This window comes from Diadema antillarum, unplaced genomic scaffold (genome assembly GCF_040938485.1).
Source record: "Diadema antillarum isolate AM-2024a unplaced genomic scaffold, OU_Dant_1.0 seq00000942_RagTag, whole genome shotgun sequence".
NCBI lineage: Eukaryota > Metazoa > Echinodermata > Echinoidea > Diadematoida > Diadematidae > Diadema > Diadema antillarum.
Window position 1 is genome coordinate 605,180 of NW_027271792.1, and position 16,698 is coordinate 621,877.

At 41.8% G+C, this 16,698-nt stretch overlaps 1 protein-coding gene across 2 annotated transcripts; it reads right to left on the reverse strand.

The window, feature by feature from the left end:
• Window positions 1–402: 402 nt before the first annotated feature.
• LOC139741639 (uncharacterized) lies at window positions 403–15,335 on the reverse strand. 2 transcript variants are annotated; one of them, XM_071652217.1, is made up of 3 exons: window positions 13,984–15,335; window positions 5,594–5,793; window positions 403–2,347 (listed from the first exon to the last, which is right to left on the reverse strand). In XM_071652217.1, exons 1-3 carry the CDS (start codon window positions 14,165–14,167, stop codon window positions 1,640–1,642), a joined length of 1,092 nt encoding a protein of 363 aa, XP_071508318.1. In that variant the 5' UTR covers window positions 14,168–15,335; the 3' UTR covers window positions 403–1,639. The 2 variants fall into 2 exon arrangements, with proteins under 2 accessions (XP_071508318.1, XP_071508320.1); XM_071652219.1 differs by having other exon boundaries at window positions 13,644–14,161.
• Between the last annotated feature and the right edge of the window lie 1,363 nt (window positions 15,336–16,698).

Genomic DNA, 16,698 nt, shown 5'->3' on the forward strand with positions numbered 1-16,698 from the left:
TGCCCTATGGTCTAATAGTGTTTATCCATTGGGGGGCAATGTTACATTGATAAGCTCCATACCAGGGTCCTTTTATACTCTACATGCTCATCATTTCAGCTTGGTCTGATTTCCCCCCCCCCCCCCAGATAAAACACCAATGAATATGATCATTGCTAAACTCTCAATGCACTACCCTTACAACCAACAAAATAAGTCCATACTGTTTTTTAATATCTTTCCCATCATTTTTGTTCATTCCAATACATTTGATTCCTGTTACCAAGATGCTTATTCAACAGAGCAGCTTTCTCATCCCATAGGGAAACAATATGGCGTAAGATAAAAAAATGACTGAATTGTTCATTTTGAGGTCTAGGTAAACATTAACTGTCCAAAGCATCCCCCCCCCCCCCCCCACCCTTGGCTTTCAATACTTGCTAATGTTTGTCACCATGCATAGACAAACATGTGACCATTTTAAAAGCGAAACATTCATTTTCACAGAGATTCTGTGCGGATGATGATATTGAGTGTAAAAAAATGAGTGATGTCATCCTGCCCATTCCTTCTCTACATGGTAACATTGCTACAGCCTTTGACAGCACACTGCTTAAACTATCTCTTTGTAGTTTTTCCAAGCACACACTACTTACACGTTTTCACAGGAACATTAAGAATGATTTATGCAAGTTCCAAGTAAAAGAAGGTGGATTCTGATTAGCAAATCAACTGGGCACACTTAGTTAAAACCAGGGCAGAATTCTTCCTACATCATTACCTGCATTCCATACACCAATGTTTGGTAGTGGTTTTACTTTGGTATTTGACAACTTTTATCCTACATTCCTTAAGAATGTTGATGACTGCAGATCATTTAACAAATATAAATTGTGTGCATGTGATTTTGTCACAAAACTAGTAATGTCACTGTTTGACAGCAGTCAAGTATAGCTCTATCTGCCAGTCCATGCTAAAACGAGAAGAACAAAAATCAGGACACTATGGGCAAATATTAAGATGGAACTTAATGTGAAGGGACCTTAGTATCTCCAGGATCAGATTTTCTTTCAGGAGCAAGCGAGTCTTCTTCCTTGTGATCCAGTTTACACACCAGTGTCGCATCCACCGAAAGGAAACAGGATGAACATCGTTCCAAGATGGCGCCATCCAGTGTCAAGAAAGGTATGACTTCTTTCCAGTCGTTCTTGCTGCAGTAGAGAGAGGTACGCTGTCTTGAAGAGATGAGGGGGGCAGAAATGGACAAATGTTTCCTTCTTGTGTCTTTCCTTTCATTTTATCTCTGAAGATGCACTTGGATATGGCTTGATGAGGCGAGAGATGAAAGGCAGCAAAGCATTTTGATCCAAAGATTTTAAGATAATCACTTTTCAGACATAACACAAGCTGAAGGGTGTTTTGCTTTTTTCCTTCATTCACGAATCAACAATTTTGTATTTTTGCGGCAATATTTCTTCTTTGTCATCAACTGAGCGACGGCAACATCGTGCTGATGTTTAGCTCGATCTCACTGTCTGCTATGAATGTTACAACAACCCCCTCCCCCCGTACAATATCCCACTTCTCATATTTTTCCTTTGTTTGCAAGTCTAAACGCACCCACAAATAGTTCACAGGTTCACACAAAGCAGAAGCAATGTCAGACACAGTCTGCGCCGTCATACTTTAGTCTTACCCCGCTGCCTCGGCTGGCCCCTCTTGTGTTTGCGTGATATCTCCCGTTAGAGTTTGGCTGGCAGGGGGAGAAAGGGGCTTGCTGTTGGTCTTGTTGGACCTGTAGGAGGCCGTCCGTGCTGCTACTGGTACTGACGGTACTATCATCACACACATTGATACTATTGTTGTTGGTCTGAACCAAGCTGGCGTACGGAGGAGGCCCCTCCATGTCTGAGTCCACTAGATTGAGGGGGCTTCGTGTCTCGCTATCTATCACCTCACCTCCACTGCTGCCCCTCTGTAACGTTGTTGCACCTTGCTTGCTTCCACCTCCTCCCCCGATGCCCCCTCCCCGTTTAGACGAAGCCGTGGAGGGGCTGCGTCGCACTGAATGTCTCTGTGAGTCTGGTTTGTGGTGACTACAGACTCTCATCAAGTCCTGCTGTTCACTGTCGTAGACAGTCCGATTCGGAGGCGCCCGAATCCCATTCTCCGACATCACCTCTCGGTGTATCCTCACGTTTTCTCTCATGTGCTGGGGCTCATCCTCATCTAGGAGGCACACAGAAGTTGGAAACTTCTCGGTGGACTCGCTGCGCTGCGGACACACCATCTCCCGCTGCTTTCGCAAGCGCTCTTGCTGGTGCTGTGCTGAGAACCGGTGGCTGGAAATGAGTGGTGACTGACTTACCTAGAGACAAAGAAAGAAAGAAAGGTAGATAGGGGGAAATTGGAGAAAGAAAGGCAAAAGGAATCAGGGTGAGGCCATTTTCCTTCTCTCATACAGCAAGGAATGCCTACTACATATTACACAACACATGCTTAATCTTTCTTCCAGAAATATGCAAACTTTTCTCGCCAATGGATAGGACACATTCTCTCAAGAAGCTAAAATCCAGAATTTTACCCTTTTTTTTTTTTTGTCTGCCTGTTACTACATGAAGAATATTGGTTTTGGCTGTATTTCGTTTTGTTTTTCCATTCATAAAGTATGCTAATGCGAGAGAAAAAGGAACAAACACACTACTGCCCAAGGTCTATCATACAGTGAACAAAGGCTTAGCACAAAGTAGATCACCATCCTTTCAAAACAAAATCCAGCTTGAGTCTTTGATTTAAAGGACCACGTTGTAGCAGCCTGATTACTGTCTTGTCTCTATCTAGACTGCTACCTTCAGACCCAGGAAAAGAAGTCCTCTATAGAATGATTAAGGCAGAGTTTAAGACAGCCATTAACCAGTCTCCTAACAGGGCACGGTTTGTTTGCTTACGTTTTTTCTACCCCATTAAATTCAGCCTCAATCTGTCTCCTTCTTTTGTTTTATTCTTTTTTTTTGCCAACAGTACTCTGGCTAGAAGACCTTCCTTCAATACATACAGACTGTCTTACAGCACTCTATTAAACATAACACCACCAAAGAAAACAAAACTGTCTTATCTGAGTGTACCTAATACACACACACTCTCAGTTCACCTGCCATGTCCTTACAAATGATTTCAGTTGCACAGCAGCACTAACCAAGGGCTATGCCATACTGGTGACCACAGAGAATAGTTAATAATTGCCGATTTCATCCACTAACCGCCCTTTAGCCAAGTCTTATCATCAATGACCACATTTGATGACATAGACTGCTTCTAATGAGATTGACATTCCAGACAAGATGAAATGTGACAACATTCCAGGGTGCCAACCTGCACTCTGACCCTGTCCATCACCTGGGAGTAGGGAGGGGGGGGGGGGGGAGGCACTCATTGTGGTCCCTGGATCCTTGGTATCCGTCTTACCCTGGGAACATCAGCAGCAAGTCAGCTTGTTGACACTAATGCATCCTTTTTCAGTTCATATTTCTTCTCTCCCAGCAATACGGCTGCTACATCTCCATTCCTAGACATTTATAAGCAACGGTCTCTTGCAATCTTTTAATGGCTTTGACAAAGCTGATCCCAATACACATTATTCTGAAATATCCAACATGAAGGGGCTTGATTTTTATACTCCCAATCATCTATCATATGAAGCATGAGAAATATTCTCACTGCATAGGTTTTGATGTAAAATGAGTCAATCATTCCATCCACTGGTGATCAAATCATACACAATGAGAATCACACACAATGAGCCTCACAAAACAGAAAATTTCTATCTGGTTTGAAGAGAGTTGTAGAGAAACAGACATTTACTAGTCTCATCATAAGGGAAAAGATGCCTCACTGACTATAGAGACTCCTCTGTGTTAGCTCTGCCTAAGGGAATCCATTGGACTTGTTGTGGAGGTAGGTCTAGTCTTTGGAGTAACAGGTGGGTAGGTGAATACTAGTAATGGGGAGGGGGAGAGGGCGGGGAGAGGGGTGGTTCACTGAAAGATGACAGAGAGCACTACCTAGTCCTTCTGAGTCAGGTAACAAGAAGGAGGCACACCATGCCATAACAGAGGTCTGAAATTAAGGGGTGGGGATCCTCACTAGTATACTACAGAGTCGTAAGGGTAAAGAAGGGTACGGGGCACAATGAGTGCTTCAAGCCCTGGTAGTTTGGGGATACCATGGAGTGAGGAGTCTAGCCAAACTCATACATTCAGTAGTCCCCGTAAAGAATTGTGTACAGCTCTATAACTGATCTGTATGGATGTACATGCACGGCCAAATAATCTTGACTGGAGTTGAACATTACTGATGAGCTTACACTTCAATGCACACCTTCGCTGCTGGGCAATTCTATTTTAGCAGGCCTGTGCTTGTCATGGTTTTCTGATGTAGCCTACACCATTGGGTAGTGAATGAAGCTCCATTCAATCAGGCCACCCTCGTTTCCCCCATGCTATCAGGTCTTTAACTTGTGGTCCGGTGTAATGGTTGGAAGGGGGTAAAGATTCTCCTATGCTACCAGGTCTTTAACTTGTGGTACGGTGTAATCATTGGAAGGGGGTAAAGATTCCCCCATGCTACCAGGTCTTTAACTTGTGGTCTGGTGTAATGATTGGAAGGGGGTAAAGATTCCCCTATGCTACCAGGTCTTTAACTTGTGGTCTGGTGTAATGATTGGAAGGGGGTAAAGATTCCCCCATGCTACCAGGTCTTTAACTTGTGGTCTGGTGTAATGATTGGAAGGGGGTAAAGATTCCCCTATGCTACCAGGTCTTTAACTTGTGGTCTGGTGTAATGATTGGAAGGGGGTAAAGATTCCCCCATGCTACCAGGTCTTTAACTTGTGGTCTGGTGTAATGATTGGAAGGGGGTAAAGATTCCCCTATGCTACCAGGTCTTTAACTTGTGGTCCGGTGTAATGATTGGAAGGGGGTAAAGATTCCCCTATGCTACCAGGTCTTTAACTTGTGGTTCGGTGTAATGATTGGAAGGGGGTAAAGATTCCCTTATGCTACCAGGTCTTTAATTTGTGGTCCGGTGTAATGATTGGAAGGGGGTAAAGATTCCCCTATGCTACCAAGTCTTTAACTTGTGGTCCGGTGTAATGATTGGAATGGGGTAAAGATTCCCCTATGCTATCAGGTCTTTAACTTGTGGTCCGGTGTGATGATTGGAAGGGGGTAAAGATTCCCCCATGCTACCAGGTCTTTAACTTGTGGTCCGGTGTAATGATTGGAAGGGGGTAAAGATTCCCTTATGCTACCAGGTCTTTAACTTGTGGTCCGGTGTAATGATTGGAAGGGGGTAAAGATTCCCCTATGCTACCAGGTCTTTAACTTGTGGTCCGGTGTAATGATTGGAAGGGGGTAAAGATTCCCCTATGCTATCGGGTCTTTAACTTGTGGTCCGGTGTAATGATTGGAAGGGGGTAAAGATTCCCCCATGCTACCAGGTCTTTAACTTGTGGTCCGGTGTAATGATTGGAGGGGGGTAAAGATTCCCCCATGCTACCTACCAGGTCTTTAACTTGTGGTCCGGTGTGATGATTGGAAGGGGGTAAAGTACTTACTGGTACTTGGGGATCAGAGGTGATGGAGTAGCTGGACGTTGGGAGCGAGGATGAGTGGGAGGCGAAGCGGCCACCACTGCGGCGGTGGTAGTAAAACATGATGACGCAGCACAAACACACAACGGTCAGCGGTGCCAGGACAACCAGTACGAAATATTCCATGTGCAGCGCACTGCCACTTCTGCTACCTTCTTCTGCACCTATGTGAGGTAGAAGAAAGACAGACATCGTCTGGTTACTAATAAAGTCTCTGCTTGTCTGACATGAGACAGGACACACATACGGCAAAATGACATGAAAAAGTTTGACAACGATGAAAAAATTTTAATAAAATGATGTTGTTAAAGTCAACCGTCACTGACAAGGATTTGGTGAATGAAATTGATATCCATATAATAACAGGTATGACAATCAGATCACAATCATGATCATTTCAGAAAACCCTCCATCATGACTTTGCAGCAGTTTACAGATCAAGTATAAACATGACTGTAGATTAACAATTATTTAGAGAGACAATTATGTCTTGTTTTCCTGGGATAATAGACATGTACATGTACGTTCCACAATGTATTCAAATTCCTAGTGGTTATCTCCCTCACTAAGATAGCACGCAGCTCAAAAAGGTCAGCAATGATCATTGTGCTGGCAACAGATTATAGATTCCAAACCTCACTTGCACCTACAACAGCTAATGCCCAAGGGAAATCTTGGGGAAATCTTGGGAAAAGCTCTAGTGTTGCCACGGAAACCCTTGAAGATGAAAGTTTGCACAAAATTTGAGGACCCTTTCCTACCATGTCACACTAACAATAGGATTTTTTTTATCTGCTTACACAATTGAAGCACATAATTGTACATGCATGTGCTACTACACTACATGTACATCACATACATGTACACACATGCTATCTAAATCTCTCCATCCCGTCCCCTCCCTCCACCCCAATAGGGAAGATGTTTGACACAAGACAAGAATATATTAGTCAATTCCAAAATATCTGAGTATGAGTAGAACTGACAAAAGTTCAATGGGGAGACAAAAGTTCAATGGATTTTCATCTATTTAACCGTAGTTCTACTAGTAATTATTATCTTTGCAAAATACCAAAGTTGTACATGAAGAAGATAATATCTTGGCAACCTTCATTAGTTACAGTTTGAAAATTGATATTACTCATATTTGGATGAAAATCTCTGGAACTAGCAGAAACTAAAGCAGCCCATGGCAGACATTTTTAGTCACATGCAGTCAAAATTACAACTCAGTTGACTGTTCATGAAAGCACCCAATGCATGTACACATCAGAAATCCTTGAAGTCTGAATGAACAAATTTGCCTCTAGCTTCTAAGCCAGCAGGGAGAGCAAGGGAGCAGACAGTAGGCTGCCCTCTAGTGTTGGAATCATGCCAATTTGCACATGACACCTTCCCTTGAATGGCTTCCAATCACAATTAGAAGAAAAACAAAAAATGACAGAAATCTTGACGTGCATACACAGAATGGAATGCAAGCATGGCAAATGATTTTGACTGCAAAACAGAAAACTGAAATGTACAATTACAACTTGTTGGACATGGGATTCCAAGTGCATCACATCCATCACAAAGTTCAAGTTTTTCCACTAGATGTTGGGAGGATATCACAAATTATTTCTTACTCTCTTTCCCAAGCAGATATCTTCTGTTAAAAATGTAGGTCTCTGATACAAACAATAACAGTTGAAATATAGGTTTTTTGCCACCTGCAAATGAACAAGTGAACTTCATTTATTTTTTTTTTCATTTCAATCTTGATGCATTTTTTCAATGTGAAAGTATTACATGAAGCGTATTCCCCTGTCCTCAGTATAACCATAGGGAAGAAAGAGAGACGATTAAAATTCAACTACCAGTAAAAAAAAGATGTCTGTACATGACACCACAGGAGCTTTCCTTGTGTTTGCTACTTTGAGAAATATATCAAAATTGAACTTGAAGAACAATAAATTCACTGGGACATAGCAATTAACATGGTAACTCCTGTTTGTAGAGTATGTATCTTGTATATTAGTGTGTGTCTATGATATATACAATATGCATGCATGTCTTCACAGCTATAATATGCCTGACAGAGTCGGTGCATACATTGCGAGTGTGTGTGTGTGTGCGCACGCCTGTTTCGTGCATGCTTGTGCGTATGTAGGTCGGATGTCTAGACAATAGCCTTCATAAGACACTGGTGTATGAAATCCTATCCACTGCGTGCAATGCTTTTATATTGACTGGCCCTGAAAGAGAGGATAATATTTTCCAATGTCATCCAACAACAAAGGCAAGCCATTATCATAATCATCACTGATACTACCTCAACCCTAATGGCTGATGATCAGATGTGCAGGTAATGCATGGAAGTGTTGTCTACTTCTGCAGTCCACCCTTAATTTCACAAGACAGACACAGCAAACTGGCCCTACGGCCAGAACCGCCTTGTTTGCCATCAATAGCGTTTTACCACTGACTAAGACAGCATTTTTATCAAGCTTGTCTCTAAACCAAAATGCTGTCTTACTGAATAAAATCCGCTTAATGATAATACAGAAAAGTCTGGTTACATTTAGCCTTTTGACAAGGCCCTCTCACTGTATGATGGTTAAAATGGGCGTGTAAAGCAAGCCCAGTCGAGTGCAAAAGCACAAGGACTTTTGAGATCTTATTATTCATGACCTAACCCTACTGAATAATCATATTAACAGGTTTCGGTCGACCAATGGAATGGCGTGCTGCTGACAGCATGTGTCTTACCGTTCTGGCCCGTTCCCATGCATTACTAACCACCGGTGGATCTCAATGGCATGCATTCACCGTATGCAAATTGGGCTCAGGCATACAGACACGTAGACTGGTCGATTTTTGCTCCTGAAATCAGGGAGCAAAAATCGGTAATTCAAAGGGCTAACATAAGGATGTGAATCACATCTCAAAAGGCTCTTGCCCTGTCGCACTCAGCTGGGCTCACTTCGTTCACCCTCCCATTCACTCACCACCATTCAGTGAAAGGGCCTTGGCAAAAGGCTAGGTACACTCTGCCAGTGAGTAATTTACATGGATTTAAATGAAGTATTGTCTTTTACAAGTAGTTTCGCGATGATTAGGGGCCAAACTTGCAGGAAATCTTGGTGTTCCTTTGGAATCTCAGGCATTTTCTGCCCTGCTTCATACGACACATCATCATCATGTTAAATTCACATTACTTGCAGTTACCATGGCAACAGCCAGACAGTAACCATGGCAACAATCATTGAAATGACTGCTACACATACTGCAGTCACTCCTACTTGAAATACTAATCACAATACTGGAATCACAAGGACTCCTATAAAACCAACCCCCGAGCATGAACCAGAGTGAATTCAACTAACAAAAAAATAGTTAATTAGCTCGAGCAAGTAAAAGGAGATGTTGTGCTCTTCAAGAGATACTACAAATAAATTTTACGACGCCTGACATGTAACTTATTCATAATCCCCACTCAATCAAAACTGGGGCTTTGTCTGTAATCTTGAAAATAATGTCTACATATGTAACACATAAGACATCAGCTATAGCAGTTACAGTCCTGTCCGAAACGCCAGTTTGATGAAGTCCCTCCACACAAACTTGACATTCACTTGAACAACAACAAATATATTTCTGAACGCTATACTGTTGAGCATACACTCAAAATTGATGCATAAGCCATGAATACAGTCTTGATTGAAGAAGTTATTATTTTGACGCAGGTGGAGTACCAGTTAACTGTAATGAAATGCTTTGCAAAATTGTTCTTGGGTTAGAATGTGACAACTTTACATAAATGTGTCTAAAAATACATGATCACAGTGAGGCAATATGCACCTCACTGAACTTCTAAAGTTTGTAATCATACATTCCCAAGTAAATCAAACATGAAGTCACATGACAAGATTCCAATCCATGACACCTCCTCATCTTTCATTGCCATTTCTCAGAGTGATGTCTAAAGAGACTATCAAACTTCCTCTATATAGCTCCGTCACAGAATTTTGGGGGAGTGAATATGCCCTCCCTTCTTCAGCTGTCCTCAAACCGCAACCAATCCGACCAGACTGACTGGTTTAATCTCAGCACCACGTACGCAACAGATTAGCTGGATAGAGAGACGTGGGGTTATTTCTCTCCTATGGCATTCATGGTGAAATCTACAATCCCCTCACTGCCTTCAATAGCAGCATAGAATCCCCCACATAGCCAGACACACAGAGGCAGAATAACTGACACAGAGACAGACAGAATTGATCAGAAAGAGAGAAAAAAAAACAGTCTTCTGAATCATGACTAGGAACACTGGCAGAGAGGAAAAAAACCCTGAAAGCAACAGCGGGAGAGGGAGGAAGAAATAGTTGTTTGTGTAGGCAGACAGTTCACGGTCACTTTGTGTCTGGTTCATAAAAAAACAAAACATGTGAGTAGAGCAACATCCCCATGACGTTAGCTATGCATCCGCTTGATAAACAGCATGCTGCAGCTACGCAGCTTTTATTGTGGCAGGTTCTAGGACACATTGTTCCAGCCTGTTATAATATTATATGTCATGAATAACATTCCAGACACAAGATGAGCCCAACAATTCTATGTTTGTTCTGGAATATGTCATCTTTACAAACTATGGTCTATGTAACTTTTGACGGACTTCTACATAGACTTGCGGAAATGACAGAAAAAACTGATTTCCCTCATATATGAATGAATTACAAGTCACACATGACAACTGTGTCAGAGTACAAATACTAAATAAAAGATGTCATATTACAGACAGGACAGTTCTTTGCCATTCTTAGGTGATGATCAATAGCTGTATGGTCTCAGACAGCCTGTGAATAGCCTATTCACAGGAGTCAGTCTCATCAAATGTCAAAATATCTCAAGTTTGTCCTCATTGCAGATTTAAAACAAAATAAAACAAACCTTTATCATCCTTAAACACAAATGAAAACATGCAGTGACATAGATTCTCATTTAATGGTTCGATCAAATTTCTTTTCTTAAAATGCAAGACTTGTTTGAATGCCAAGCATATATTTCAAGAAAAACCAAATATTAGTGGTTCCAACAATTCCACATATCCTACAATTTGCAATCACGCCCTTACTAAAGAAGCGTATAAAAAGTTCACTGTTCACAAAGTTCAAGACCATTTGCATGCTAAAATACACCAACACTTGGGACAATCTTTAAATCCACATACATGTCACAAAATCATTATATTCAAGCATGTTCTTATCTACCTATTACTTGCAAACTTGTAAACAGATATCTCATTTCATACAAGCATTATACAAAAGAAGAATTCTCTCATTTTGCAATCGTTTCCTGGTACTTCTCTCTACACCACATTTGGACTTTAAAACCATTTGCATTTCAGGGATTCTTTGTTCCCTATGACCTTTCATCCATACTTGTCTGATCAATATTTATAGTTTTGTCAAAGGTCAGACAAAACCACTGATAAAAAATTGTTTATCAAATAAACCAAAGAGAGGAAATTTGATTCAGTCACCTAGTTTTGGGGGAATTCATGAACTGTTAAATTATCTTGAAAGATAAGTCAAGTGTAATGACAAGAAACAGCAAACTTTTATTTACTTTTTATTCTATTTTCGATCAGAGCAGAATTCTTTGAACTCACTTCTATTCTACGAATATGATGGTCAAGACAGCCATCTGTGGGAATTCATACAACACTTTTCTCATTAAGGAAGCTTGAAATGTCTAGCCAGGCATGCTATCTTCCCTTGTCGCTCACAAAAAAATATATACCGGTACTTTAAATACTTTACATGAAACCAAGATAATGTCACAAACTTGTAGCATACTGTACAACGAAGAATGTTCATATGCGTTTTAATTTCGTGAATTTCACGAGAGCCAAAATTCACAAAATTAAAATGCATGCGATGGCTCTTGTCTACACTATATGCATTGAATGCCAGAAGCACTTCGCAAAAATGTCATGCTGTGAAAAAGGCTGTTGGCTTCAATTCACGAAAGTTTCATGCCGCTGAAATATGATGTTTTACAGTATGATACTGCTGAATGACAATACAGTGTATGTCTTACATCTGACACAGTGGAGGCACTATTATCATCATAATCATCTAGTTTTGTCCCCTGTAAAGGGGGTGGCCTAATTTACTTCACTCGAACAGCAACCACTCTCACACCTTCTCTTCATCTCATGGGGGGGGGGGGGGTCCTCCTTCCTTACGCAAACCCTCCCAAACCCCTCCTCCCATTTGAATCAATATCCTAGCAGTTTACGATATAGAATGTAACTGATGGGACTGAGGAAAACTTTTTGCTAAAGGGAAATGGACATACCGGTTCTCTTCATGCATGATGTATGCAACGCTGGATGTATGAGACTATAATATGATGGTAACAACATGCTACTCAGTATGATAACACATCTTTGCAACATGCCACCAACGTTCATATCTAAAAGATGACTTTACCATAAATGCATGCTGTGAAGAGGAGTGGAATATATAATTTTGAAGTGACTGTTTCGTTACAGAATACTGCACAACCAAAAATTTTCATGTGCATGCAACTTACAAATTTCCCAAAGAGCCAACGTTTAAAATAGTAAAATGCCAGCAAAAGGTTTTGTCTACACAATGCATTAAATGCCCGTGACAATGCGTGAAAATTTCGTGCCGTGAATGTTTCTGGATTTACAGCCACATACACTATCTAATTTAAAATAATCTACTCATAAAGGGCCTTTTTTCATAAATGATAACCCAAGTCAAAGCTGCCACTATGCACAAGTTACCACAATAAAATATCATCTTTTGCTATACATTGACAGTCAAAACATTCTTTAACTTCCCCCTCAGACATTATAGACCCAGTAGCATGGTGACACAAGATTAGCTGGTTTGAATCAATTTTTATTCGCTGCTCATCGTGGTACATTTGAAAACCACAACCAGCACAGGCCTGCCAAAACAGAATTGCTCATCAGCGAATACGCATCAAAGCATACACTTATCGTAAACGTTCAGTCAAGATTCTTCTGCTGTGCGAATACTCACATAGAGATCAGTGATCAAGCTGTACGCCATTCGTTACATGCATGTCCGATTATATCCAAGTCAGACCAGCTTTCCATTGCATGGTATCCCCGTGCTGCTACAGTAGGTCTTTAAATAGATGCTACAACATAGTTACGACTTGGAACTTGAAAACTGAGTGTCTTGGAGAATTTTGCTTGGACTCGTGCTCCATAACATCTCACGTCTTTTGAGAGTGGCGGCACGAACCAGCTTTAATGAGGATGTCATTTGTTAACTGACTCTCATCAGACGAACTATTATAACATCACGATGATGAAGTTTGGTCTTCTTACAGACTCCCCACCCCTATCATCCCCATCTCTGTTGAAGTATGTGAGACATAGTTATGGCCCTGAGACACTAACAGTCCCAGCCATTTCAGACTTTGTCCCTAATCAAAGGAGCCAGGCTACTCTAGGTACAGCAATGTACCTACGGCTGTCTGAGAGCTGCTATCATAAAAGTAGGTTAAGTGAAGTAGTTTTTGATAACATTTCTTCTTTCTCTCCCCAGCCACTTGTTCATTCCACATCTCTTTGTACCACAAGGAAAATCAAATATTTGCTCGGTAATAACAAGCGCAAAGGGCAAAGGCACTTGAGGGCTGTCTGTACATGCCAGACAGTCCCAGTAGATTGGGTTCGATTAATTACCACGTGTCATTAACACTCGTCTAGCTTTATGTGTCTGTACAGACATTGCCAACATACTACATCTACCCTAAAAATGAAGGAATATATTTGACAATGAAGTTTGACTAGCACAGAGACAATCAAAAGAAGGTATACTGAATGCTCCTCGTGCGTCACCGACACTAAAAATCTCTCACAGTTCATGAATGACAAGGAGGTCATATATCACGTTACAAAAGTTTACAGCTCTATATTCTCCTCTCTCTCCATCCACACAACACAAGAACTGGAAATACATACCCAGTGATGTAACGAGGTCTCCCAGAGGGGCAGCCCAAACAAACGCATAAAGCACTCAGACTTGTGATAATATATACAAGCATTAATGATCCATTCAGACTAGAGCTACCATCACACTCAACCTGAAGAGCACTCATCTGATCAGCTGTGAGTGAAAAATGCTAAAACTCCAACAAATTCCATAAGGCAAGGCACAGGGAGTGACAAGGCAGAAGGAGGTGAGAGGCGTTCTCATCCAATGACGACTTCTATCCAACTATGCAGATCTGTCTGGGAAAGAACGGCGATCAGCCAAGAACTCTGAGAACATGATATACAACTGTTATTACAACATACGTACATTGTTTGCGCGTAAAGTCAGGGAGCACAGAGAGAGATAAGGGAGAAGTGATGCAGGCAGCCACGAAGACGACGGTGCGTTGGGCACACACACCAGGCACTGGCCGTGTTGTTGGCTTGGGTGGCAGCGACGGCAGCGTGATACGACCGACTCCTGGAGAATGTATGCGTATGTGTTTTGTCATTAGGACAACAAGCTATAAAGCCGGAATTGAGAGGAAGGTGAACTTGTCTCACCGCTCACGTACACTCCCCCTACGGCTGCCTGTGCCCTGACTGCTAGGCTGTAGAGTGTGTGTCTGTCTGGTAGCCTCGTCTGTGTGTACTCATCACCAACCATGTCTGAGCTATGTGTACGCCACAGGCTGTTCTCTCTCTTCCTCTCTCTCTTCCTCTTCTTCCCTCTCTCCTCAGACAGACAGACAGTGTACTAAGCCTTCCGCATTGCCTGTCTTTCCCTTGCGGAGTCAGGCCAGACGTGTGTACGGTATTGTGTACACGAATGTCCTCGGCCACAATAGTGTGATTATATCAGAGCAGGATTATTATAAGCCCGCTTATAGTCGTGACAGGCACACGGCCAATTACCACACCGTATTTCCTTCTCTCTCTCTCTCTCTCTCTCTCTCTCTCTTTTTCTCTTCTTTTCTCTGTCTCTTTCTCTCTATCTCTTACTCACTCTCTTCTCACACAAAATTCTCTTTGATGGCCATTTATTGGCTGATCAGAGCTTCTATCGTGAGCTGCCATTGGCTGCCTAGTTGTGAGTTACCTGCCTACTGATAGACAAGACCACTTCCAGCCGAGGAAGATTCGCTAATGCTTCCCTTTAAACCACATCATGTGATGTGTGTGGTTGGTTCCTGTGTCTGTCTGTGTGTGCGTAGTCTGTGTGTGTTGATGCGTGAATGCGAATGATGTGCATGTGTGTGCGCACTTGTATCCCTTCCCCTTCTCTCCCTCCCTCTGTCTTTTTTGCCGACAGTTTTTGAGGGGGGAAGTTCCCCTCGTGTTGTCAGACATTTTAATTGCCTGTAAATGACGACAGGAACTATTAGCAATCCAGCTATCAACTCACAGTAATGCCCCCTAGACGGCCTTAAAGCCACAGTGTAGCAGACTGATGACAGCGCCTGCGAATTTGACCATCTTTCTCCGACGCTCCAAAGGAAATCCTCGAAGAGCACGACTTAAGACTAGAGGCTCATATATTACCATCATAAATGCACACTCAGAATGGAGGAGGGGCTAGAATCTATGAATAATGATATTTTTGTAATATTTTTACCTGAGGATTCTTCCCATAAATTGAACATGAAGTCTACATTCTCTCCCTGTGAGACTGGACTGGCATTAGGAGGAAATTGTAGAGAGGAAGTTGTACAAGACTCGTTCCAATGCACTTCTCTTGTCTAGCTCCTACTAATTACTTTAATGTGATGTCAGGACAGCTCAGCTGTGAGGGGAGGGACACGGCTAAGGCAGATGGTTTGGGGGGGGGGGGGGGAGGGGAAGGGAGCATAGCTCCTCCAACTTCATAGGAGAAAGACCTTGGCGAGCTCTGAGACAGACGGCTTGCTTAGCAAAGACACAGTGTTTGATTGTGAGCTTGCCATGACACATGGGACGGGAGACCTAGGTGTGAGATACTTTAATTATCTCTGCACTAATAAGCACATTGTATCTGTATCGACTACTACTTTATCATCGCTTTCTACGTCTTCACTTTTTTCCCCCCTCGGCTCCTTTCTGGTGCAGAAGGAGAGGCATGCTTTGCTAAAATTGATTTTGTGGTGTTGTTATGTGCTGGAGCCTGAGAAATTATGGGTAGTGGCAGATACTGCGGCCGTGTGAGAGGATATTTGCTTGTCTTTCTCTACCGGCTGTGCTTGATGTATGCAGGCTCATAAATCATGGTTTGGCGCTGAGACTAAATAGAGTGCTAAATGGACTGGCAGAAACCTGGGGCAGGTTCCTTGTAGAAGGGAACACCCTGCTGCAACACTCAAGCTTCCCCATAACAGATAGGGCAGGGGGAAAAAAATCTTCTGAGTATAATATGTGCATATAATTTATGTAAAAATATTTTCCACAGTTAAATTTCATTCCTTTAATAATTAGCAAAGATTTCTTATCTGTATCTACTTATTTTACATTTGAAGGAAAAAGGAAATTAATGTGGAATTACATTTGAACAGCCTTTGTAATTTTTCACCCCTGTTTACTGATAGATATATAAGGAGAATGCTTAGGGGGCCTATATGAAACAATACCACCATGATCCAACTCCTATAATTTATCGATAACCTTTTGCAATATAATGTGGCCTGCTTTGTGGTAATCAAAAACAGGATCTAAACTCTACATAAGTCCAAGTCAACACAAGCCAAATATCTCCATCTTCAAAGAAAAGAAGATAAAACCCCTGAAATTTTCCCATGAAGTCACATACATAGACTTTCAGCTGAAGTTACATGGTCAAATATCAGACAAGTATAGGCATTAAACAAAAATCCCTTTCACTTGAAATGCACCACAATTCATTCTAATAAATCAAACACAAAGTTATCTTTGGCACATTAGTATTATTCTCACTGCCTTCAAAATAATGCATTACTTAAAGTCGTGATCAGGATCGCAACCCAAATTTTTGACATTTTTACAGTGTGAACAGAAACAAGGCACTATTTTGCAAGATTTATGTTGCGATCCAAAT